This window comes from Onychostoma macrolepis, chromosome 12, assembly GCF_012432095.1.
Source record: "Onychostoma macrolepis isolate SWU-2019 chromosome 12, ASM1243209v1, whole genome shotgun sequence".
Taxonomy (NCBI): domain Eukaryota; kingdom Metazoa; phylum Chordata; class Actinopteri; order Cypriniformes; family Cyprinidae; genus Onychostoma; species Onychostoma macrolepis.
In genome coordinates, this window is record NC_081166.1 from 940,977 (window position 1) to 965,740 (window position 24,764).

Below are 24,764 nucleotides of genomic sequence, written 5' to 3' on the forward strand. Positions count from 1 at the left end.
ACAACTCGCAATTCTGACTTTACAACTCGCAATTCTGACTTCATAACTTGCAATACTGACTTTATAACTCGCAATTCAGACTTTACATCTCGCAATTCTGACTTTATATCTCGCAATTCTGCCAATTCTGACTTTACATCTCGCAATTCTGACTTTACAACTCGCAATTCTGACAATTCTGACTTTATATCTCACAATTCTGACTTTATAACTCGCAATTCAGACTTTACATCTCGCAATTCTGACTTCATAACTTGCAATACTGACTTTATAACTCGCAATTCTGACTTTATATCTCGCATTCTGACTTTATATCTCGCAATTTTGACTTTATAACTCGCAATTCTGACTTTACAACTCGCAATTCTGACTTTACATCTCGCAATTCTGACAATTCTGACTTTATAACTCACAATTCTGACTTTATAACTCACAATTCTGACTTTATAACTCGCAATTCTCACTTTATATCTCGCAATTCTGACTTTATAACTCGCAATTCTGACAATTCTGACTTTTTATCTCGCAATTCTGACTTTACAACTCACAATTCTGACATTATAACTCGCAATTCTGACAATTCTGACTTTATAACTCGCAATTCTGACAAATTTGACTTATCTCGCAATTCTGACTTCATATCTCGCAATTCTGACTTTATAACTCGCAATTCTGACAATTCTGACTTTTTATCTCGCAATTCTGACTTTATAACTCGCAATTCTGACAATTCTGACTTTATATCTCAATTCTGACTTTATATCTCGCAATTCTGACTTTATATCTCAATTCTGACTTTATATCTCGCAATTCTGACAATTCTGACTTTATATCTCGCAATTCTGACTTTATATCTCAATTCTGACTTTACAACTCGCAATTCTGACTTTATATCTCGCAATTCTGACTTTATATCTCGCAATTCTGACAATTCTGACTTTTTATCTCGCAATTCTGACTTTATATCTCGCAATTCTGACTTTACATCTCGCAATTCTGACTTTATATCTCGCAATTCTGACTTTATATCTCGCAATTCTGACTTTATATCTCGCAATTCTGACTTTATAACTCACAATTCTGACAATTCTGACTTTATATCTCGCAATTCTGACTTTATAACTCGCAATTCTGACTTTATATCTCACAATTCTGACTTTATAACTCACAATTCTGACTTTATATCTCACAATTCTGACTTTGTAACTCGCAATTCTGACTTTACAACTCACAATTCTGACTTTATAACTCACAATTCTGACTTTTTATCTCGCAATTCTGACTTTATAACTCGCAATTCTGACTTTATAACTCACAATTCTGACATTATAACTCACAATTCTGACTTTATATCTCACAATTCTGTGGAAAAAAAAGTCAGAATTGTGAGTTAAAAAGTCTCATAAACCTTTTTTTATTTTTTATTTTATAATGTCATAAAATTACATTTTAACAAAAGAGCAACTCTTCCATATTTACAACTGCAGTGTTATTTTAGTATTATTGAGATACTATTATAGTTTGTATTAGTGCTGTCAAACGATTAATCGCATCCAAAATAAAAGTTTTCGTTTACATAATATATGTGTGTGTATTGTGTGTATTTATTATGTATATATAAATACACACATATACAGTATATATTTTGAAAATATTTACCTGTGTATATATTTATATTCATATATTTTATATCATATATTTAATATATAAACGTTACATATTTTTCTTAAATATATGCATGTGTGTGTGTTTATATATGCATAATAAATATACACAGAACACACACATATATTATGTAAACAACTTTTATTTTGGATGCGATTAATCGTTTGACAGCACTTGTTTGTATTAATATTTTGAATCAGTTTTTATTTTTCTATTTTCATTTTCATTTTAGTTAATGTTTTAGTAGTTTTGCTCTGTATTTTTGTCATTTTTAGCAGTTTAAAAAAAAATGTGTCTGTATAGTTTTTATTCATTTTTATTGTTTTTGTTATTTCAAATTAAGCCAAATTAAAATGAGAAATGATGGCAGCTAGCTGAAATAAAAAGAAAAATTAAATTAATAAAATAAAATGAAAAACAAATTGTGTATATTCTCCTCATTTAATATTGATGGGCATAACTTTAAATTACATTTATAATCTATACTTATTTATTTTCAAGTGTATATTTCAAGTTTTAAAACCTTTAATATTTAATATTTTTAATAGCTACATTTATCATTTAAGTTTATTAAAACAATACAGTTATTTTCAAATGTGTTTGTTTAGTAATGTTTAAAATGTGACATAATGAAGTGTTTTCTGACTGAGGTGTGATGAGTGGCGCGCGCTCAGGTGTTTCTCTCAGGTGTGAGTCGCGTGGCTTCACGTGCAGCTTTGTTTCACACTGAGGCGCGAGCGCTTGAGCTCATTCACGACACTATAAAGCGCGCGGAGTTGAAGCTCGTTCTCGTCGGCGCGGGACAGAGACACACGATGCTGGCTGTGATCCGGCTGCTCTTCATCCTCCGGACCACCATCATCTTCATCATCAGCGCGGAGAAAGTCTTCCACAGCAGAGATCATTCAGAGGAGATCAACAACATCCATCAGGCGGAGCTCATCACCGACACACACACTGCACAGGTATCTGTCTATCTATCTGTCTATCTATCTGTCTATCTATCTGTCTATCTATCTATCTATCTATCTGTCTATCTATCTATCTATCTATCTATCTATCTATCTATCTATCTATCTATCTATCTATCTATCTATCTATCTATCTATCTATCTATCTATCTATCTATCTATCTATCTATCTATCTGTCTATCTATCTATCTATCTATCTATCTATCTATCTATCTATCTATCTATCTATCTATCTATCTATCTATCTATCTATCTATCTATCTATCTATCTATCTATCTATCTATCTATCTATCTATCTATCTATCTATCTATCTATCTATCTATCTATCTATCTATCTATCTATCTATCTATCTATCTATCTATCTATCTATCTATCTATCTATCTTAAATATATGCATGTGTGTGTGTTTATATATGCATAATAAATATACACAGAACACACACATATATTATGTAAACAACTTTTATTTTGGATGCGATTAATCGTTTGACAGCACTTGTTTGTATTAATATTTTGAATCAGTTTTTATTTTTCTATTTTCATTTTCATTTTAGTTAATGTTTTAGTAGTTTTGCTCTGTATTTTTGTCATTTTTAGCAGTTTAAAAAAAAAAATGTGTCTGTATAGTTTTTATTGTTTTTGTTATTTCAAATTAAGCCAAATTAAAATGAGAAATGATGGCAGCTAGCTGAAATAAAAAGAAAAAATGTAATTAATAAAATAAAAATGAAAAATTCTATATTTTATTTACATTTAACATTTATTTTATTTCAAGTAACTAAAATGTTTTTTAATGGTTTTAATTATAGTTTCAGCTACAATATAAGTTATAAAATGAATTAGTTGTAATGTGTAAGTGTGTGGAAGGATAATATGAAAATAATCTTTCAGATGTAGAAACTCATAAATGAGGGGCAGTGTATTATATTAATTCAGTTATATTAAAGCAGTGTTTCTGACATCTTACATGGTGCAAGCAACCGCAAGATCATGGGTTTGATTTCCAGGGAATGCATGAATTTAGACAAAGTTTAGCTTGAATGCAATAATAAAAGCATGTGTCAAATGCATGCATGTAAATGTTACTGTCTGTATGTGGAGTTTAGTAAGTGATCTCAGCCACTAGAGGCCACAGTTTCACAACTTTTTATCACTTTTCATAATAAATGATTGGATGAAAGACTAAAATGATAAAAACACTTGAAGAAAATGCCTGATTTTGGACCATTACGGTTTTATTTTGTGTTGTGACAGTTTAGCATAGTATTTGTAGTATTGCAGTTAATTTGTGTTGTCTTTATTCTACAGAATGGGACGCAGTGAAAGACAAATGGAATGAAAAGTCAGTTTATGTGGTTGGAAAAGCGACAACATCTTTAGGTATGAAATCATTTCACACACAAACACACTTCTGATGGAGTTATTATCTATCAGGAGATTATGAGAGTATTTTATTGTCTGTGCTTTGACGAACACAATGGCAGCACATCAGAAGGTTTCTCACACACCGCTGGCGTTCACACCAGTGTTTTAAGTGCCCTGCTGTTAATGAAAGAAGTGTGTGTTTGTGGATCACCTGCTTTTGTTTCCGTCACCTGAGTAAATCTGCTCACAGCTGCATGATGCACTGAACACACCTGTGCATCCTCACAACCAGATGATAATCACCGTCCTCGTCTGTTCTTTGTGTTTCTCTGCTTTTCTTTTCTCTGTATTTGTATGTTTCAGATCTACTCTTTTTTTTTTAGAACATGCCAATTTCATATTTTGCCCCAAAACCAGAATATATATATATATATATATATATATATATATATAGCTGAGAATGAATATTTAAAAAAAAAAAAAAAAAAATCCTTTATTATGCATTATTGCAATAATGGTTGTTGACCTAAACATAGGCTTAATTGTCATTATGCAAAGCATAATTAATTTTTTTTCTTTTGTGCTGAAATATGACCTGGACATTTCAGAGTCACACTTATAAGTGCAAAATCAAATTTACAAACAGAGTTCCACTGTCAGCATCTTCCAGTAATGAAGCTTGTATAATTTTAATAAAGCTTAAATTACTTAAGATACTTGAACTGCAGACGCTCTCGCTCTGCTCATCCTACAGAGTATGACCCTGTCAAATATTACTCTCTCTGATGACGTCAAAATATTTCATATTTTCATTTTTTTTTGTATGGGTCAAAATTATACATTTTTCTTTTATGCCAAAAATCATCAGGATATTAAGTAAAGATTATATTCCATGAAGATATTTTGTACATTTCCTACCGTAAATATATCAAAACTTCATTTTTGATTAGTAATATGCATTGCTAAGAACTTAATTTGCACAACTTTAATGGTGATTTTCTTAATATTTAGATTTTTTTGCACCCTCAGATTCCAGATTTTCAAATAGTTCCAAATATTGTCTGATCCTAACAAACCATACATCAATGGAAAGATTATTTATTCAGATTTTTCACAAAAATTCACAAAAATGACTGGTTTTGTGGTGCAGGGTCACATATTATATATAATAAATAATCCTTGTGTTCTTCAGTTTGCGTCGATTGGACCGACCACAGCAGACACGCTGCAGACGCACGGACTGACGGTCAGCTGCTGTGCTGAGAAACCCACAGCCAAACACCTCGCCTCCGCCATCACACGCGCCCTACACACCTGACCCCTGACCTCTGACCCCTGACCACCACAGTCCTGCTTTTCAGATCAGAGCTTCTCTTGCAGTTGATATTAGACATAAATAATGAACTTTTAAAGAAGTGATTGCATTGATATCTCTCTTATCTGTATTTGTTTTGTGGCTGTATATTTTTATGCATGCTGCACCTGAAGCAACTTTTTATTTTGTGACTCACACTTTTGTCTGTGTCTGCGTTTCATGTTGAATAACTTTCAGTCTGAGATTATTCATGTGAAATGGTGGCTTGATCATCTTTTGTGTTGTTATAACTGAAGGATTTTTATTTGCATTATTTGGATGGAAGATGAAATATAAAATGAAAAACAAATTGTGTATATTCTCCTCATTTAATATTGATGGGCATAACTTTAAATTACATTAGGTTTTTAATTACATTTAAAATTATTTAAACTTTATTTAAATATAATTATATTCAATTTAATATTCTCCTCAATGTTAACAGGCAGAAATTTTAATACATTTAAACTATTATATTTTTAATTACATTTAACCATTTAAATTTAATGTCGGAAATATAAGTTTAAATGTATTACATTTTAATTTTACTTAATGATTATTTTTAAATGTATATTATAATTATATTAATATATAATTATTTATGAATAAAGGTTAAATAAAATAAATATTCTATTCCATGTTGATGACCAGAAATTTAAATCATCTTAAAATATTACGTTTTTAAAAATATAATATAGGCCTATTAAAGTGTATATTTACTCAATGTGGATGAGCAGAAATTTAAATAATTATGTTTTAAATTACATTTATAATCTATACTTATTTATTTTCAAGTGTATATTTCAAGTTTTAAAACCTTTAATATTTAATATTTTTAATAGCTACATTTATCATTTAAGTTTATTAAAACAATACAGTTATTTTCAAATGTGTTTGTTTAGTAATGTTTAAAATGTGACATAATGAAGTGTTTTCTGACTGAGGTGTGATGAGTGGCGCGCGCTCAGGTGTTTCTCTCAGGTGTGAGTCGCGTGGCTTCACGTGCAGCTTTGTTTCACACTGAGGCGCGAGCGCTTGAGCTCATTCACGACACTATAAAGCGCGCGGAGTTGAAGCTCGTTCTCGTCGGCGCGGGACAGAGACACACGATGCTGGCTGTGATCCGGCTGCTCTTCATCCTCCGGACCACCATCATCTTCATCATCAGCGCGGAGAAAGTCTTCCACAGCAGAGATCATTCAGAGGAGATCAACAACATCCATCAGGCGGAGCTCATCACCGACACACACACTGCACAGGTATCTGTCTATCTATCTATCTATCTATCTATCTATCTATCTATCTATCTATCTATCTATCTATCTATCTATCTATCTATCTATCTGTCTATCTGTCTGTCTATCTGTCTATCTATCTGTCTATCTATCCTCCAAAAGTAAACCCCTTTTAATGAACAGGTTTGACTACTTTAGTAATTTCCATGAGTACAAATCTTAATGTTTAAGCATATAATGATATTCTAGGCAATTGTGTGCTTCTAATTGTATAGCAACAGTTTGGACAGGACCCTTTTCTATTCTAACATGACGATGTCTCTGTGAATAAGGCAAGGTTCAAAAAGAAATGATTGATTGAGTCCATGTGGAAGATCTTGACTGGTCTGCAGAAACCTCTGCTGTCACTTTAAGAGCCAAAAACTCATCACCAAACACAATGACTGGTACATACACTATATGGACAAAAGTATTGGCACCCTCTTCTTTAGAACAGAAAAAGCACTTCCAAACCTATGGAACCATAATTCATGCATTTAAAAAATTGTATTTCCATCTCTGTTGCAACAGTTTCGGAAGTGTCTAAAATGACTGTATTCATATGTACCAGTCATTGGTGTTTGGTGATGAGTTTTTGGCTGTTAAAGTCACAGCAGAGGTTTCTGCAGACCAGTCAGGTTCTTCCACATTGACTCAATCAATCATTTCTTTTTGAACCTTGCCTTATACACAGAATCCAAAAGGGTCCTGTTAAAGCTGTTGCTGTAAAATTAGAAGCACACAATTGCCTAGAATACCATTATATGCTTGCTTATCAGTATCACTGTGCTCTATTCTTGAACTTTTAAAGTGTAGTAGAGCAAGTAGTGACATTTTATTATTTATTTAGGTTAGTTATTGACAAGCATATTGATCTCTGTGTGTTTCTGCATCATTCCAGCGGTTTCTGTCGAAGTACGGCTTCATAAAGGCCGCAGACGGTGATGATGCTCAGATCCCAGCGGCTGAGACGGAGGTCAGTCTCTCTCTGGTGCTTCAGGAGAGAGGAACCGCGTCCAGATCCAGCAGTCCTGATCTCCGGTTCATCTCGGCCCTGAAGGACTTCCAGCAGGTGTCCGGTCTGCCCGTCACAGGTGTGTTTGATGATGCCACTAAAGCAGCCATGAATAAACCCAGGTGTGGCGTCCCGGACCAGGATGAGGAACTGGAGGCTACTGAACAAACGTTAAACGACACGGTCGAGTCCAACAGCACCACAACACACAATCACACCGATGCTGCCAATAACACTGAACCTCGTGTGCAGAAACAGCGCCACCTGGCAGTGCTTCTGAGGAACAGGAGGAAGAGAGACGCGAGCGAATGGAAGGGACACATGGCCTTCTCCAAGAGCCTCCTGAAGTGGCGTCTGATCGGAGAAGGATACAGCAGTCAGCTGTCCATCGACGAGCAGAAGTACATCTTCAGACTGGCCTTTCGCATGTGGAGCGAAGTCTCTCCGCTGCAGTTCCAGGAGGACACTCACTCGCCTCTGGAGGACATCGACATCCGGCTGGGCTTCGGGACGGGTCAGTACTAGAAGTTCTGCAGCATTCACTTTACAGCGGTGGCCAAAATGATTAGCTGTAGTGTCTCAGGAGGAAATATCAGTTTACGTTTCCAAGCATTCATTTAGCCATTAATTGTAATAATCCAGTGAGATGTTTGTGATCTGATCATCATCATCTGTCTGGAGTGACATGAAGAAACAGAACAAACTGAGACTAAATCCAGAAGAACTGCGTCTCTGCTTCAAGAAACCTCCTGCGAAGCTCCAGCGCTGTGAACAGATTGAGGCACTTTAAGCTGTAAAATGAGGATGCTGTCAAAATAATGTCATAAATAGATTTTCTTCATAAATGAACTTCTATGAACTAAAGTAAATCCACGTGTTGTGAGCAAGCTTCGTGTTTAAAGCAGGTTTTGTCCTCGCTGCACTCGAGCAGAGTTTCTCAGGAGCTTCGCAGGAGGTTTCTTGAAGCAGAGACGCAGTTCTTCTGGATTTAGTCTCAGTTTGTTCTGTTTCTTCATGTCACTCCAGACAGATGATGATGATCAGATCTCAAACATCTCACTGGATTATTACAATTAATGGCTAAATGAATGTTTGGAAACGTAAACTGATATTTCCTCCTGACACACTCCAGCAGAAGATAGAAACAACTGACTTTAAACCATTTTTTAGCTGCTGATAATACAAGTGATCTAATAATTTTGGCCACCGCTGTAGTTCAACTTTATAAAAAAAAAAAAAAAAACCCTTCTCTGAATCCTCTGCAGGTCGTCACCTGGGCTGCTCTCAGCGGTTTGACGGCGCGGGACGAGAGTTCGCTCACGCCTGGTTCCTCGGAGACATTCATTTTGACGATGATGAACACTTCACCGTCCCAAACACCGGCAGCGGGATCAGTCTTCTCAAGGTAACGCACACAACTACTCCACACACCTGACTAGGCTCACTTTGTTGAGCAAAAGATTCAATTAAAATCTTGAAAAAATGCAAAATCGTTTTAAAAAAAAATTTGCATTTGTTTTAATTGTTCAAAGTTGCAAGATTTATTGGTAAAATACACAACCATACAAGGTATGACGTGCAGTGACATACCTGATACAACTCTCTGCACATAATACAATATTATATAGATTAAGAATAAAAATAAAGTAAAATAAAAAGAAATCTGAAAATTTAAATTTATAAAATAGTTATATTGTTTCAGTAATTTAATAGTCAAGCTTTGTCATGTCAGTGATTGTGCATATTGGTGGGACTGTGTAGTCTTGTATTATTAATCCATTTTTGATGTTTGATTAGGGTTATAATATAAAAAAAAAAAAAACATTTATTGTATGTAAAAATTGCAAATTTAGTAAGGTCACCATTTTATGTCCACTGATTTAAAAAAACAAAACATAAATACTCGCTGACATCAATGTGCCAGAAAATTAAATGCAATGCAAAACTCAAGCATGTTTTTATTAATGTATTCTCTGAAACGGATGCTTGTGGATCTCTGATCTGAATATTTGATCTCAATCACTGATCTGAATCTCAGTCTCTGATCTGAATCTCTGACTGTAGCGTGTCGTGTGTTTCATTCAGGTAGCGGTGCATGAGATCGGTCATGTTTTAGGGCTTCCTCACATCTACCGGCCCGGATCCATCATGCAGCCCAGTTACCTTCCTCAGGACGCCGGCTTTGAGATCGATTGGATGGACCGGAAATCCATTCAGAGCCTGTATGGTGAGCGCTAGAGCTTATATTTGTTATTATATACATGCATTAAGAAAATTATGCCTTTTTTAAGGTTTCTACACATTATGACCGTTTTCATGACAACATTCCAACCCAAATTCTCATTGTAATGTAAACACTGCAATGCATACAATATTTATATTGTCAGGTACAATACAGTAACCATAGTATACAATATTATAGTATCTGTTGTATATATGTGTCCCTGCAGCAAAAAAGCAGTCATAAGCAGCACAGGTATATTTGTAGCAATAGCCAACAATACATTGTATGAGTCAAAATTATACATTTTGCTAAAATATTTAGGATATTACGTAAAGCTAATGTTCCATGAAGATATTTTGTAAATTTCCTACTGTAAATATCAAAACTTCATTTTTGATTCGTAATATGCATTGCTAAGAACTTCATTTGAACAACTTTAAAGGTGATTTTCTCAATATTTAGATTTTAGATTCACCCTCAGATTCCAGATTTTCAAATAGTTGTATCTCGGACAAATATTGTCCGATCCTAACAAACCATACATCAATGGAAAGATTATTTATTCAAATGATGTATAAATCTCAGTTTCACAAAATTGACCCTTATGACTGCTTTTGTGTTCCAGGGTCACATACAGTATGTGGATGTTATGCATTAATGTCAATGAGATTTGTTTTTCATTACACTACTGTAAATTTGAGTTGGAAATATCGCAGTATCACAATGGCTTTGTTTTCTTACAGCATAAATATAGTTTTGTGTGTTTTCTCTGTCAGGTGTGTGTAAGGGTCGCTTCAGCACCGTGTTTGATTGGATCAGGAAGGAGCAGACACCGTATGGCGAGGTGGTGGTGCGTTTTAACTCCTACTTCATGCGTGACGGCTGGTACTGGCTCTATGAGAACCGTAATAACCGGACGCGGTACGGGGATCCGGTGGCGGTGCAGGCGGGCTGGCACGGGCTGCCCTCCAGCGGCGTGGACGCTTACGTTCACGTGTGGAACCGCAGAACTGACGCGGTCTACTTCTTTAAAGGTATTCCTAAGAGTTTGTTCGCATGCATTTGAGTACAAAAACAGAATCTTAGCTGGAAAACTAAAAGAGAGATGCAGTGCACCGAGATTACAGCACAAGTTCTCTCTAAACAGAGAACTCTGTGTGAACCGCAAACAGTGTACTTTTGTAACAGTACATTTGCAGTTCACCTGTTTTACATGCATCTTGCATTGTGCATTTTTGCAGGTTTTTTTCCATTTGTATTTTTCATTTTGTATTTTGCAGGGTTTTTGTATTTTTACACATGCGCATATATATATATATATAATTTTTTTTTTTTGCATATTTTAATTTTACATTTGTATTTCGCTTAATTAGCATTGGACTTTTTTTTTTTTTTGCATTTTAAAAAAAAAAAAAAAATTGTTTCATTGCATAATGCACATTTGTGGTTTTAAAAAATTTACTGTTTATTTCTTGTTACATATGTATTTTTTTAAAATTCAGAATTGTATTCTGCTGTACAGAAGTGCCTACTACACTATTTCTGCAGTGTTTGAGATGTTTGCATGTATTTTCTTGATGTGACGTTTCAGGTGTGCAGTACTGGTGTTACGACAGCGAGAATGATCAGGTGTTCACTGAAGACTCAGACGGCCGCTCGTATCCTCGTCTGATCTCTGAAGGCTTTCCCGGCGTGTCTGGACCAGTGGACACAGCATACTACGACCGGAGAGACGCTCACATCTACTTCTTCAAGGGCTCACAGGTAAGCTGCTAATATTCTACAATTAACATGCAAGATGAAAGATAACGAGACAAATCAGATAGTTCGGTAACAATACGGTGGCACTAATATGCATTAATTCATTCTTAAGTAATGCAAAGATAATCACAAGTTAATGTATAACTCATGAAGAACTAAACTATTTATTAATGATTACTGCATCAGCAACTAATGAACATTCTATATGATTCATAGATTAAGTAATCAATAAATTGTTATTAGTTAAATGTATTAATTCACAGTATATATTTAAAAAATATTTACGTGTGTATATATATGTCATATAAATATACACCGTACACATTTTTTTTTTTTATACACAAAAACTTTTATTTTGGATGCCCAGCACTAAATAAAACACAATGATAACATAATAAAAAAACAAACTCTTCATATTAACTCCTGATTATCTGTGCATGAATTAATGCATATTAGTGCCAGCGTATAGTGGTGATCTAGTAGGATGATAGTAACTGCACAATATTAATTCGCAGGTGTTCAGGTTTGATGTGCGCATGAATTGCTTGGCTGCTTCTTCCCCACAAAAAATCACGGATGTGTTTCCCGCCGTTATCCCCGGAAACCATCCCGTCAGTAACCTGGACGCGGCGTATTTCTCGTACACTCACAACACCGTGTTCCTGCTGAAGGGCTCGTGGTTCTGGAGGATGGTGAGCGGCAGAGATCGCAGGCTGATGCCTCGCAGAGACGTGGAGCAGCAGTGGTTCGACATCTGCGACGTTCACAGCAGCTCTCTGAGAACCGCGCGCAGAAGATGAATCTGATCTCGGATCAGACACGCACTGAAGGAGGAAGACTGCAGCACTTTGCTGATTTTATACGAGCACAAACTAAACGAACACTAAGAGGACGTTCATCTGAATCAGGGATTCACAAACTTTTTGGTGTCCGCTGAGCTCAAATATATACTGTAACTGAAGTCTCCAGAGATGAAAGTTTAAGGGAATAGTTCACCCAAAAATGAACATTTGCTGAAAACGTGCTCACCCTCAGATCATCCGAGTTTCTTCATCAGATTTGGAGGAATGTCTCAGCAATGGATGCTCTGCAGTGAATGGGTGCCGTCAGAATGAGAGTCTGATTAAAAACATCACAATCCACACCACTCCAGTCCATCAGTTAACATCAAAAGCTGAAACAAATCCAGCATTAAGACGTTTGTAACTCAAATATGAGTCCATAATCCATAATAACGCTTCCTTCAGTGAAAAAGTGTTCTGGTGTGAATCAGGAGAGAAATCTGCAGATCAAGCAGCGTTTACAAGCCAGAACAGCTATAGATATAACAGGAGATGCACTTTTATATCCACATCTTAGTTGGCCTGAGAGTGAGTGAATTATGATACAATTAAGAACAAAATCAATTTGAAATGATTTGTTGGTGATCTCCATTTCCTTTTTTTTTTTTTTTTTCTTTTTTTTTGGGAGTTAGAGGTTTATATAAAAAAAGCATGTTTGTGTGTCAATGCAGTGCAACACAAGATTTGACAAAAACATGTATTTATTTATACTGTTTGCTGGAATATGACTCCATATTTATTAAGTTATTTGTTTGTTATAAACATGTTCTTTCAGAATGCATTTCTAATTTGACCATTAGTGGATGTTTCATGTTTTGTCTATTTATTTATTTATTTTTTATCATATAAATCATTAGGTTTACATGGCGCCGTGTGTAATCTCATATTAGCAGTTGAAGACGTGAGTTTGCGCAGTTAATATTCTTTAAGTCTGATGTATATCTAAGTAATTTAGCCTTGATGTTTAATATTCAGAATGATAAACTATCGTGTGTTGAGAGGATTATTAAACATGTTTTCATACAGATTCTTTAATATCAAGCAACAGCTGCTTTTAATTTAATTCCTTTACTAATGCTGACCCTTTCAAACTCTGTTAGAGCTGACATTTACGGTACATTACTGTATATATCATCCTCTGCAGATGTTCTGAAATTTAATAATTAAGTTTTTTAATTTTTTTATTTGCAGTGGTGATTCTCTGTTTATCTTAAACAAAAACATTATGACACTGAGAATTATTTATGCACTAATTTATGAAGCTTAACGACTTGTGCATATTACACTTTAAAAAAAAAAAAAAAAAAAAAAAGTTGAGCCAACTTAAAATTTTAACTTTAAGGCTCAACTTTTTATTTATTTATTTTTAAACCGTGTAATAACCTCATTCTATCTCTGAACAAAATAAACTTTAACTTAAAATAAAATAAAATATATGGATGCTTTATCATTATTCTGCAGTGAGTAAATGTATGTGGTTTCATTATATTAGTGCATCATCCTGCAGCAGATTCCACAGAAATCAGTTCCCTGATAATGCAGTCAGTCAAAATATGAATTCATCATTCATGTGATTAATAACGTGAGTCAGCAGCATGCAGGCTGGAATCAGATTACATTAGCAAAAGCATGCATATTACTGTGCTGATGACACTTGATAGAAAACACAGGCATGGAACTGATTAGGAAATAATTGTATTCCGGTAGTGATGGAGAGTAAGATACTCAGAACTGATGATTTCTTCTTAGAAATAGATCATTGCATGAATGCAATTAAAATAATAACCAGAAGAGTAAGGTGTTTCTAATTTGTTGATTATAAATGCATGAAAGCATTGCCATTTTTGATATCTGTTTTATGTAATTCTGTGTACAGACGTTCTGGTTAGTGTTTTTCTCACCAGCAGAGGGCGCCGCTGCATCTACAAACACAGCAGTTTTTGTCATTTCTATTAAAAGATTTACTCATTTAGCATGATAACCTCTTTGAATTCTCTTCTGTTGGCCTTTCCTCAGCTAACATATGATATATGCATTTCGTTTGATTTATTAATTAGTGTATCATTTAAAAAAAAATTAGGTTTTAATCAGTTGAAAGGCTTCCCATCCTGTAGAATTAAATTCTACAGAACCTCAAGGAAATTCAAGAACCTGATGACCTGTCTTAGTTTTTAATGATTATATAAGATGCACATAAATATGAGTATGATAAATATGATAAAAAAATACTCCCTGGAATTTAAAAATGTATATCCAGTAATTACAGTAATTACTAATCACTGGAAAACAATATTTTCATCTAAATATTCATTTGTATTCATCACCAATAACTAAAACTAATAAATTAAATTTAAAAAATCCCCCCCCCCCAACAAAAACACACAATAAAATAAAAGACTTCAATTAAAAGTAAAGCGAAAACAGAAAATAATTTTTATTTTGTACAAATACACACGTTTATTTAATGAAATGTTCCATAGACTTCTGCTATTTTATATAAAGCTAATTATAGCAACACAATACCTAGTTCAATACATTTTTGCATTTTCAGAATTAAAGGAAAAACTTTATTACTTGTTTTTCCAAATACACCTGACTCACACTGTATTTTAAATATTTTGTTTTCCATTAAAATGTCTAATTAAAATTCTGTAGCAATTTTTTTCTAGAAAAAAATAGCCAAAATGAAGTGAGTTTATGCTTTAAAGAAGACAAAATATCTGTTATTTGGGGCAAAAAAATCTACTTCATTCAAAAAGAAAAGAAGATCATTTTTCTGACTCGGTGGATATATTTGTGTTCTTTTAAGCATAAACTCACTTAATATTGATCATTTATTTCAGAAAACCAAACTTAATATCTTAAGTCTTTCTGCTTCTCAAGTTCATGAATCTTAATTTAAGAATTTTGAGATATTTTTGACGGAAGACTGGGCAAAAATACTAAGAAAAAAAAAATATATATTTGTTTGTTTTTGCAGTGTAAATGTTCCCAAAGGAAGGCTTTGATATATTTAATCTGAAGAATGTAGGGAGTGTGTGTGTGTGTGTATACCACAGTAATGATGTGAGGAATACTCTACGTCTCATATTACCTTTTCAGTAAAGATATGACTGTGAAATAGCTGTTGCTATGGAAACGCTTGAGTGAAAACTCTCAGAGCATCATGCAGAATTACATTGTTTACAGCGTCGCTCGGGCTGATGGGACACACACACACACACACACACACACACACACACACACACACACACACACACACACACACACACACAGACACACTGGAAATGAGTCTGTGTTTTGTGAAGCTTTTATTAGCTTGTTCTCCAGTGATAACTGATGAATATATTGGTCAGAGAAGTAATTTCTTGTCACACACACACACACACACATCAGAATAATGAGCTTCCAGGCGGTCAATCGAAGCTCAAACCTAATGAAATGATGATGATGATGATATTCCAGAACGTTCACCCTGATAAGACACGTGACTCTGTATCTTAACATTCATATTAAAGCTGATTTGTGTGAATATAATCAGTCGTGTGATGATGTTTGACTGAATAAGTCAGAACTCAAACACTGTTTTCTCCTCAGATTCTTGGGGTCACGGTGAGTTCACAACACAATGGTTTTGGTGATTTTCCACTCATTTCCCAGAGCGTTCCTCAGATCAGATATTCCAGAATATTCTCACATTCATGTCAGATCATCTCCAGTCTGTCACACTTCTGTTCAGGTTAGTTTCTTTTCCTTTGCTCTCATTTTCCAGCCACTTGTTAATTACCATGGACACTCATTAATTAGGTCAGGAAAGCTTTCAAATGATGTATAAATCTCAATTTCACAAAATTGACCCTTATGACTGGTTTTGTGGTCCAGGGTCACATTTAAGTCCTTCTGTCTGGTATGGCTGTGTTTTACACTCACGGTTTGGTTAGTGTTTTTCTCTGTTGAAGCAGTGACTGTGTTTGTCTGCGCAGTGATGCTGGTTTGTAAAGTAGGTTGAATCACTCTGGGCGGCGTGTGACTGCCATCCTTCAGGCAAACAGTCAGAAAATGGGGCAGAAAGCGTCCCGATCCTTTCTCTGTGTCTCGGACTCGTTCTGACGCTGCTCTCATCAGATCGTCTGCAGACGTTTCCCAGCATTCACCTGTGTGTAAGGCACAAATTACATATACCAATAGCTAATATCTCATCTTCGATTTGTCAGTTTTCATCAACTTTATTATGATTTTTACCTACTTTATTTATACTTACTTTTAGAACGCGTTTATCGAGACTATTGATGTAAATAGCAAATTTAAAAGAAGTAATAATAAAAATAATAATTATAAAATAAAATAAAATAAAATAAAATAAAAATAAACAAATTAAATTAAATTAAATTAAATTAAATTAAATTAAATTAAATTAAATTAAATAAATTAAATTAAATTAAATAAATTAAATTAAATTAAATAAATAAATAATAAATAAACAAACAAACAAACAAATAATAAATAAACAAACAAACAAATTAAATTAAATTAAATTAAATTAAATAAATAAATAAACAAACAAACAAACAAACAAATAAATAAATAAATAAATAAATAAATAATAAACAAACAAACAAACAGACAAACAAACAAATTAAATTAAATTAAATTAAATTAAATTAAATTAAATTAAATAAATACAATTTAGTTACAGGACCTAAAATTTTAACATTTTTACAATTTCTTTTTTACATTTTTAACCTAAAATTATGTTTTAAAAAAACAAACAACAAAAACAAGTTCATGTTTTTTCCATGTCACTTTTCTTGTTTTGTGTAGATGTTTCAGGAGCCTCCACTGAAAAAATCATTTTGTCTTTTCCAGTAAATGAACATCCTTAAAACAAAATGCATTTATTTTTATGCAAAATTAGATATTCAGTTTGCATAAATCAAAACTGTTTGCCAGTGAGGTTAGAAATGTTAACTTGAATCATGATATATTCTTAAAACAAGTTTTGCAACATCTTACACTAGTTTGCTTCTCATCTAAAATATTATTTTTCACACTAACAGTCCTTACAGATGTCACTGGTAAAACATATAGTATAATGAAATTAAGTATTTGAAATGTATATATTGCTTGCATCACATACATTATCAAAAAAATTAATAAAAAATCATTTTTATTTTTAATTAAATTATTATAAAATATCTTCCCTTTTGGCTGTCTGACCAAATATTGAGTGAAGGAGGAGATTTTAAATTCAGATAAAAAATAAGACACAGAATAGCAACTTTAATTTAAATGTACTGTACAAATGTAGAATATTTGTTTTTTTTTTATCTTTTACGACTTTAAAAGTTTATATGCCTCACAGACAGATACATTAAGATACATTTCTTTGTATTACAACTCAGTAAATTCTTCATCCTTTCATTCCAATTCAAATTCCAGTTCAGTTTAATTTGATTTAAATAATTATATATTCACAATGTTTTAATTTGAATTCCTTAGGATCAGCATAAATTGGCTAATTGTGAAACAATTCAGTGTAATCAGCGTGCTTTAAATACGACAATTCAGTGTTCAGGAGTTAATATTATGGCAAAAGTGTTTGCAAATGTTTGCTTTTGAGATGTGTTTGTGACATTTTGAGGTATTTATAGAGATGCGAGGCATTTTGCATTCTGTGTGCAATTCTTGGATTTGTGTGTGAAGTTTTGAAAATGTGTGAAAATTGTGTGCAATGAAAAGGAAGCTAATTCTGAATTTTGCATGACATTTGATGATTTCAGTATATAGCATGCATGCATACTGCACGGAGTACATACTGCAGACGCAGTGGATCTTCTTCTGCTCTGTGAAGCGTGATGTAAACGTCTCTCTTTTCTCTCGCCTCATAAAGATGAAGCGCACCGTCCCACCCGGAGAAAGTCTCAAAGAAAATGATTATGAGGGCGATTCCACTTTCTCCAAATGTGTGTCATTGCAGGCGGGTGATAATGATGTCGTTACGGCTCTTATTGTCCTTCATTATTTTCTGCTCTGGTCACATGACCTTGTTATCTGGCCCGCGCAGGCCGGCCGCACACTGAAGAACAGACACCATAACAGAGATAAACAGAGACCCTCAAACCACCGGCTTTATCTGTCACGCTCATTCAGGAGCACAATCCAATGAGTGGATGATCTCAGTGTTCGATCGTATCTCCTGCGGTCAAACGAAGCTCAGTTCAGGTCAAACAGTCCAAGATCTGAATCTCTGACCTTCAACACAGAGAAGAAACTTCACATTGAGCCACACAGAAGCATGCTTGGTCTGAACATCTGAGAACATATGACAGATTTAAAATCGAACCCTGATCAAAGCTACGAATGAAAAAGTTTACTTGAAGAAGTTTGCATTTGTGTTTTTTGTTGCATGTGAGGAATAATCTGTGTCTGATATTATGATCATATTTGATGCATCAGGCTTTTATGGCTCACGTAGTCTGACATGGTGAGAATATTAAGAACAGCTCAATTTTATTACTAAATTACTAGAATTTTAAGTCAAATATATATAAAAATAAAATCTAATTCAAAATATTAATAAAAAACTATAATAGTATCTCTTTTATGCTAAACTGGATTAAAGCTCTTCAGTGGTGCTTTAGTGATTAACTCATCAAATATGATATTCTGATGATGAGACAGAGCGCATGATGGAAAACACTTCAGATCTAAATTATTATTTAGGAACAAGAAATAAAATCAGTAGATTTTTGTGCATGAGATATTTTTTCTCCTTTATGCAAAAGACTGAATATGGTTAAACACGATGCTTTCTCTCTCTCTCACACACACACACACACACACATTGTTAATGTGTGTATCACCGTAACGCTTCCTGACACACGCTTACATGTTTGATTCAGTGGCTAAACACAGATAAGACACGCAGAATCACTTCAGCTACACGCCGTCACTGAATGCCTGTCACAGCCGCTCATTTGCATATTAATGAGACTAACAAATACTCCCCTAATGACCTGCAGCACGACTCAATCAGAGCAAAGATGATCAAATCCCAGCTACAGTCTCCGTGTTTCATGATCAGGCTCTTAATAAACGTCCCACAGGACACACACACCAGAGTGTAAACACACAATTATCAGTGTTTCAGGAGTGTGCTAATGAGACAAGGCCGTTAACATCTGCTGGAAATCATCACTGATAGATAAAAGCAGTGTATGATTTCTGACACGATGGCTCTCCGATTCATTACAGTCAAACACAGCAGAACAACAACAAAACACTCATCATCATCATCATTTCCTCTGCATTACTTTCACCTCGTTTAACAAGTTCATTACGCTGATAATCACTGTACTAATAAATGATCGTGTTTACAAGAATAGTTCATCCTTCAATTAAAATTCTGCCATCACATACCTGTTCTGAACCTGTTTTTCTTTTCCAATAAAACTCAAAAGGAGAAATTTAAGGTAAAAAATAAGCTGTTTTACATACAGTGAAAATAATTGGTGACTTGGACCAGAAAACTGAGCCAAAGCATATCTTTCTGTGAGGAATAGAGCCACGGTTGTTGTACACTAATAATATTTCCTTTTATTGAATCTCTGAAACCTTATTCAACATCAAACCTGATGCAACACATGTTAATGCGTGTTTAATTTCAACAAGCATGCATTAAATCGATTAATTAAATAAATAAATAAATATTTCTTCCTTTGAACTTTTTATTCATCAAAAAAAATAAAAATAAAATAAATAAGCAGAATAATTTACTATCATTGATAAACTATTATAGTTTTTGGTTTTGAATTAATTCTTTTATTTTATCACTTTTCATTTTAATTTTAAGTTAAAGTTTTAGTAATTCATTTGTTTTTGTAATTATTATTATTATTTATTTATTTATTTAATTTTGTATATTTTTGTTTTACTTTATTTAGTGTAAGTTATTTTAGTACTTTATTAAAACTAAACAAAAAGAGAAATGTTGCTTTGGCAAATAGCTAAAAAATATTTATAGAAATTCTTAATAATAATTTTTATAAAAATATTTACAAAGCATATTTTTATATTTTATGTCATTTCTGTTAATGGTTGCTTTGAATGTATAATTTTTTAGTTTTAGTTAACAAAAATAACAACCTCTTTTCACACTGACGATAATACATTTATAATAAATGTGACACTGAAAACTGTAGTAATGATGCTGAAAATTCAGTTTCAATCACAGAAATAAATTACATTTTGCAACATATTCACCAAGAAAACAGTTATTTTAAACCACAATACTTTTTCACAATTTTTACTGTATTTTTGATCAAATAAATGCAGCCTTGGTGAGCAGAAGAGCTTTCTTTCAAAAACATTAAAACACTCAATTTAGATGATTCATAAAAGCTACAGCAAACAATATAGCTCGTGACCTAATTCATTCTAATTAAACATTAACATCATCTCAGACATGTCTTAACATAAATGTCTTCAGTCTTACAGTATCTCTGCATTTAAATGTTCACTTTTTAATTTTTACATCAGAACATGTTTCATCTGTTATTGCTCAGAGATGAAAGCGTGAGTTTGACTTCAGCTCTCGACCTGAAGAGAGACTCACAGACGCAATCTTCCAGCTCACGAGCATGTCATTAGCCTCTAAATTACAAACATAATTAGCAGAATTGATTCGTGGTGAGCCTCCTGTTTGCATGAGAGCCGGTTCTTGTTGGTACAGTAATTATTCTCATTCACATGTCCAGCAGAAGAAAAGACACGTTCTCTGTCTATACATTTGTTCAGTGTAATTTAAACTAAGACACTATTTGTTAGTCTTGGTCAACAGCTGCCAAAGCCCCTCCCCTTCCTTCTCATTAATATGCAAATGAGCAGCTCTGGACAGAGGCGAGATGTCTTCGGTGTGAATGGAGCTGAATAATACATCGCATGTTTGAAAAGTGAATCTAAAGGCATCTTTACACAGCTGAGTTAAGGCTGCTCTGTGCCTGCTCAAAGATGTAATAAATGCCACATTAAAAACAAGACAGAGTTAAGCCTGCTCTGACCCACCTCAGCTCCTATATCAAAGTATTCAATTCTGATTACTGTGGAAATGCATTTATGCCGCCTCTAAGCAGCTTTAAACAGTCTGAGTAAAGACGTCTAAATGCCGCTTCAGAAGCGCTTCTGAGCCGGTGTAAATTTGACATAAAAGTCTCTGAGCTGCAGAGCCGAACCACATGAGAAAAACACTCTCGAGAACAAAAGTGTTCAATAATTCATTGGCAGATTGATAGATGAAGCTTTCAGCTAGAATAAATAAATATCTGACAGAATCCTCAAACACAAGGTTCATGTGAACATCAGTAAAGATCTCCTCATAAATGTCTGGGTGTGAGGTTCTTCATTGCACAAAATGCTTCTTGTTCAAATGTTTTTGACTTGTTTTCCAGAACAAATACCTAATCATCCTTAAATCTGCATTTACTTGAGAAGCATCTAAATGCATCTAAATAAAATGAGTTTATGCTTAAAACAAGAACTAACATCTAAAAAAAAAAAAAAATCATGTTTCCTTTTGAATTAAGACCCCATTTGCACATATTTTTCTTGTTAGGCATAAACTCAATTTAGATGCATATTTTTGCATTACTTTTGCTTCTCAAGTAAATGCATCTTGATTTAGATATTTGTGCTGGAAAACAAGACCAAAATACTGAATGAGAACATCACTTTTTGCAGTTTTCTCACAGCTAAACTTCATAGTAAAGTTTCATTAGTCCTGGACTAAACCGCTGAAACATGTTAACTCATCAAAAGTGGTCCGTAGGGATGCTTTGTTTTCTTTAGTATCTTGCAACGCAGAAAATCTGAAAATATGGCCTTTAAAGCTTCCATTAAATGATGTGAATTCATTCAGAGCTAGTTTGTCCAGTGATGAGGATCATTGAGCTGTTGTCATGATTCTCCGTAGACTCTATGAGATCCGTATTTAAGACGCCCAGAGGAATACAGATATGGATTAATCTGACGGCTGTCTTCATTAAACATTTACAAGACAGAAGACATCTGTGAATAATTCATGTCAACTGTAGTTGAGCTTATAATATATATATATATATATATATACTCCCGCTCATCTGACACATTTAAATGATCCATTTAGAGAACCAAATCTGCTCTCTACAAATAATACTGATCAAATATAACGATCACTAAACCAGTATCGCAGTGACACGTTCACGTATGCAGGGTAATTATAGCTAACTATAACTAAAATAAAAACTAAAGGCTTAAAAAATAAAATAAACTGGAATAATTTTTAACTAAAATTGAACTTTATCTTGATGTACTTAACTAAAAATGACATAAAAATGAATAAAAGCTATAAGACATATTAAAAACAAAAACTAAAAATGACAATAAACACACAAAATATGAAAATAAAAATTAATTCGAAATATTAATTAAAACTATATTAGTATTTCAGTGATACTAAAATGATACTATGCATATTTCATTGATGTTAGAATCTGTAGTTTAAACTAGTTTGATATATATTTATATTTTTAGAAGATCTTTTGTCTTTTTAAAAATAACAACATATGCTTATGCGCACAAATGCATGCAGATTATACAGACAATGCAAAGTGTGAGGCAGTTTACTCTTAGTTTGCATTTATGATTTATTATGCAGATATGAGGTGTGTGTGTGTGTGTTTGTTTGTGAGTGTGTGTGTGTGTATGTGTATGTGTATGTGTGTGTGTGTGTCTGTGTGAGTGTTTGTTTGTGAGTGTGTGTGTGTGTGTGTGTGTGTGTGTGTTTGTGAGTGTGTGTGTATGTGTGTGTGTCTGTGTGAGTGTGCATGCATGTGTGTGTGTGTGTTTGTGAGTGTGTGTGTGTGTGTGTGTGTGTGTATGTGTGTGTGTGTGTGTGAGTGTGTGTGTGTTTGTGTGTGTGTGTGTGTGTGTCTGTGTGAGTGTGCATGCATGTGTGTGTGTGTGTTTGTGAGTGTGTGTGTGTGTGTGTGTGTCTGTGTGAGTGTGCATGCATGTGTGTGTGTGTGTTTGTTTGTTTGTTTGTGAGTGTGTGTGTGTGTATGTGTGTGTGTGTGTGTTTGTTTGTTTGTGAGTGTGTGTGTGTGTGTGTGTGTGTGTGTGTGTCCCCCATCAGCCCAAGCCATGCTGTAAACAATGTAATGTGTGAGGGACCAAATGTCTCCATAAGGATAGTAAAACCTGACATTTTTGACATTGTGGGGAGCGGCCTGTGGTCCCCACAGCAGAAAAAAAAAGATTAAAAATAGTAAATGATGTTAATCTGAAAGTGTAAGAATGCAAACAGGTTTTCTGTAAGGGGTAGGTTTAGGGTCAGGGGATAGAAAATATCATTTGGTCAGTATAAAAGTAATGTATAAGTATAAAGTCTATGGAAAGTACCACAATTCACAGAAACAAATGTGTGTGTGTGTGTGTGGTTTGTGTCATTGGTTTGGGCGACTCAAGACCCCGCCTTGATGAAGAACGGTGTGTGTGTGTGTGTGTGTGTGAGAGAGAGAGAGAGTGAGTGTGTGTGTGTGTGTGAGGTGAAAGAGAGAGTGAGGAAGAGCAGGAGAGGAAGAGAGGAACACAAACACTCGCGCGTTTCCTGCGCACATACACGCGTTCCGGTTACCGGAGCCGGCTCGGTTTGGATTTTTCGCCCGATGATGATGAAGAAGATGATGATGATGATGAAGATGATGAAGTTTCTCGGCGCTGTGTGAAGCTTTGTGAGCTGGACGCGGTTCCTGGAGGAGGATGAGCTCATGAACTCACCTCTGACTGACATCAGCCATTAACGGTAAGACCACCGGGTCTGATCGGGTCTGATCGATCCATCGAGATCGGGTCTGATCGGGATTGATCGGGTTTTACGGCGTGTTTGATATGTGTGTGTGTGTGTGTGTGTGTGTTTGGTTCGCTGCGCAACCTGTGTGTGTGTGTGTGTGTGTGAGAGAGAGAGAGAGAGAGAGAGAGAGATACTGCATTACTATTCTGATGATTAACTATTTTTCAGGTGTACTATTTTTAATGTTGTAAATCTTGTAAATGTGAATACGGTAATCCAGGTACATATAGAGTTTTTCTCAGATTGAGAATTTTGAATAAACTAATTAATCTGATTATTATTAATGACAATACAGGAGCTGTTTAATGTGCATTCAGATTTAAATTTGTGCTTTTCACACTATATTAAATTATAAAATTGGAAGTTGGATTAATTTATTGCCATTGTCATTTACAAGAAAAGTGG

At 34.1% G+C, this 24,764-nt stretch overlaps 2 protein-coding genes across 2 annotated transcripts in view; both read left to right on the top strand.

Moving 5' to 3' along the window:
- Positions 1–6,373: 6,373 nt before the first annotated feature.
- mmp21 (matrix metallopeptidase 21) lies at positions 6,374–13,746 on the top strand. The gene is made up of 7 exons (XM_058794285.1): positions 6,374–6,618; positions 7,535–8,162; positions 8,914–9,053; positions 9,734–9,875; positions 10,649–10,906; positions 11,464–11,636; positions 12,149–13,746. Exons 1-7 carry the CDS (start codon positions 6,469–6,471, stop codon positions 12,431–12,433), a joined length of 1,776 nt encoding a protein of 591 aa, XP_058650268.1. The 5' UTR covers positions 6,374–6,468; the 3' UTR covers positions 12,434–13,746.
- A 10,291-nt stretch (positions 13,747–24,037) lies between these two features.
- ctbp2l (C-terminal binding protein 2, like) overlaps positions 24,038–24,764 on the top strand; it is a 49,014-nt gene continuing 48,287 nt past the window's right edge. The window contains exon 1 of the mRNA XM_058792622.1: positions 24,038–24,311. The gene's annotated coding sequence lies outside the window, so the exon portion shown is untranslated. The remainder of the gene's footprint in view (positions 24,312–24,764) is intronic.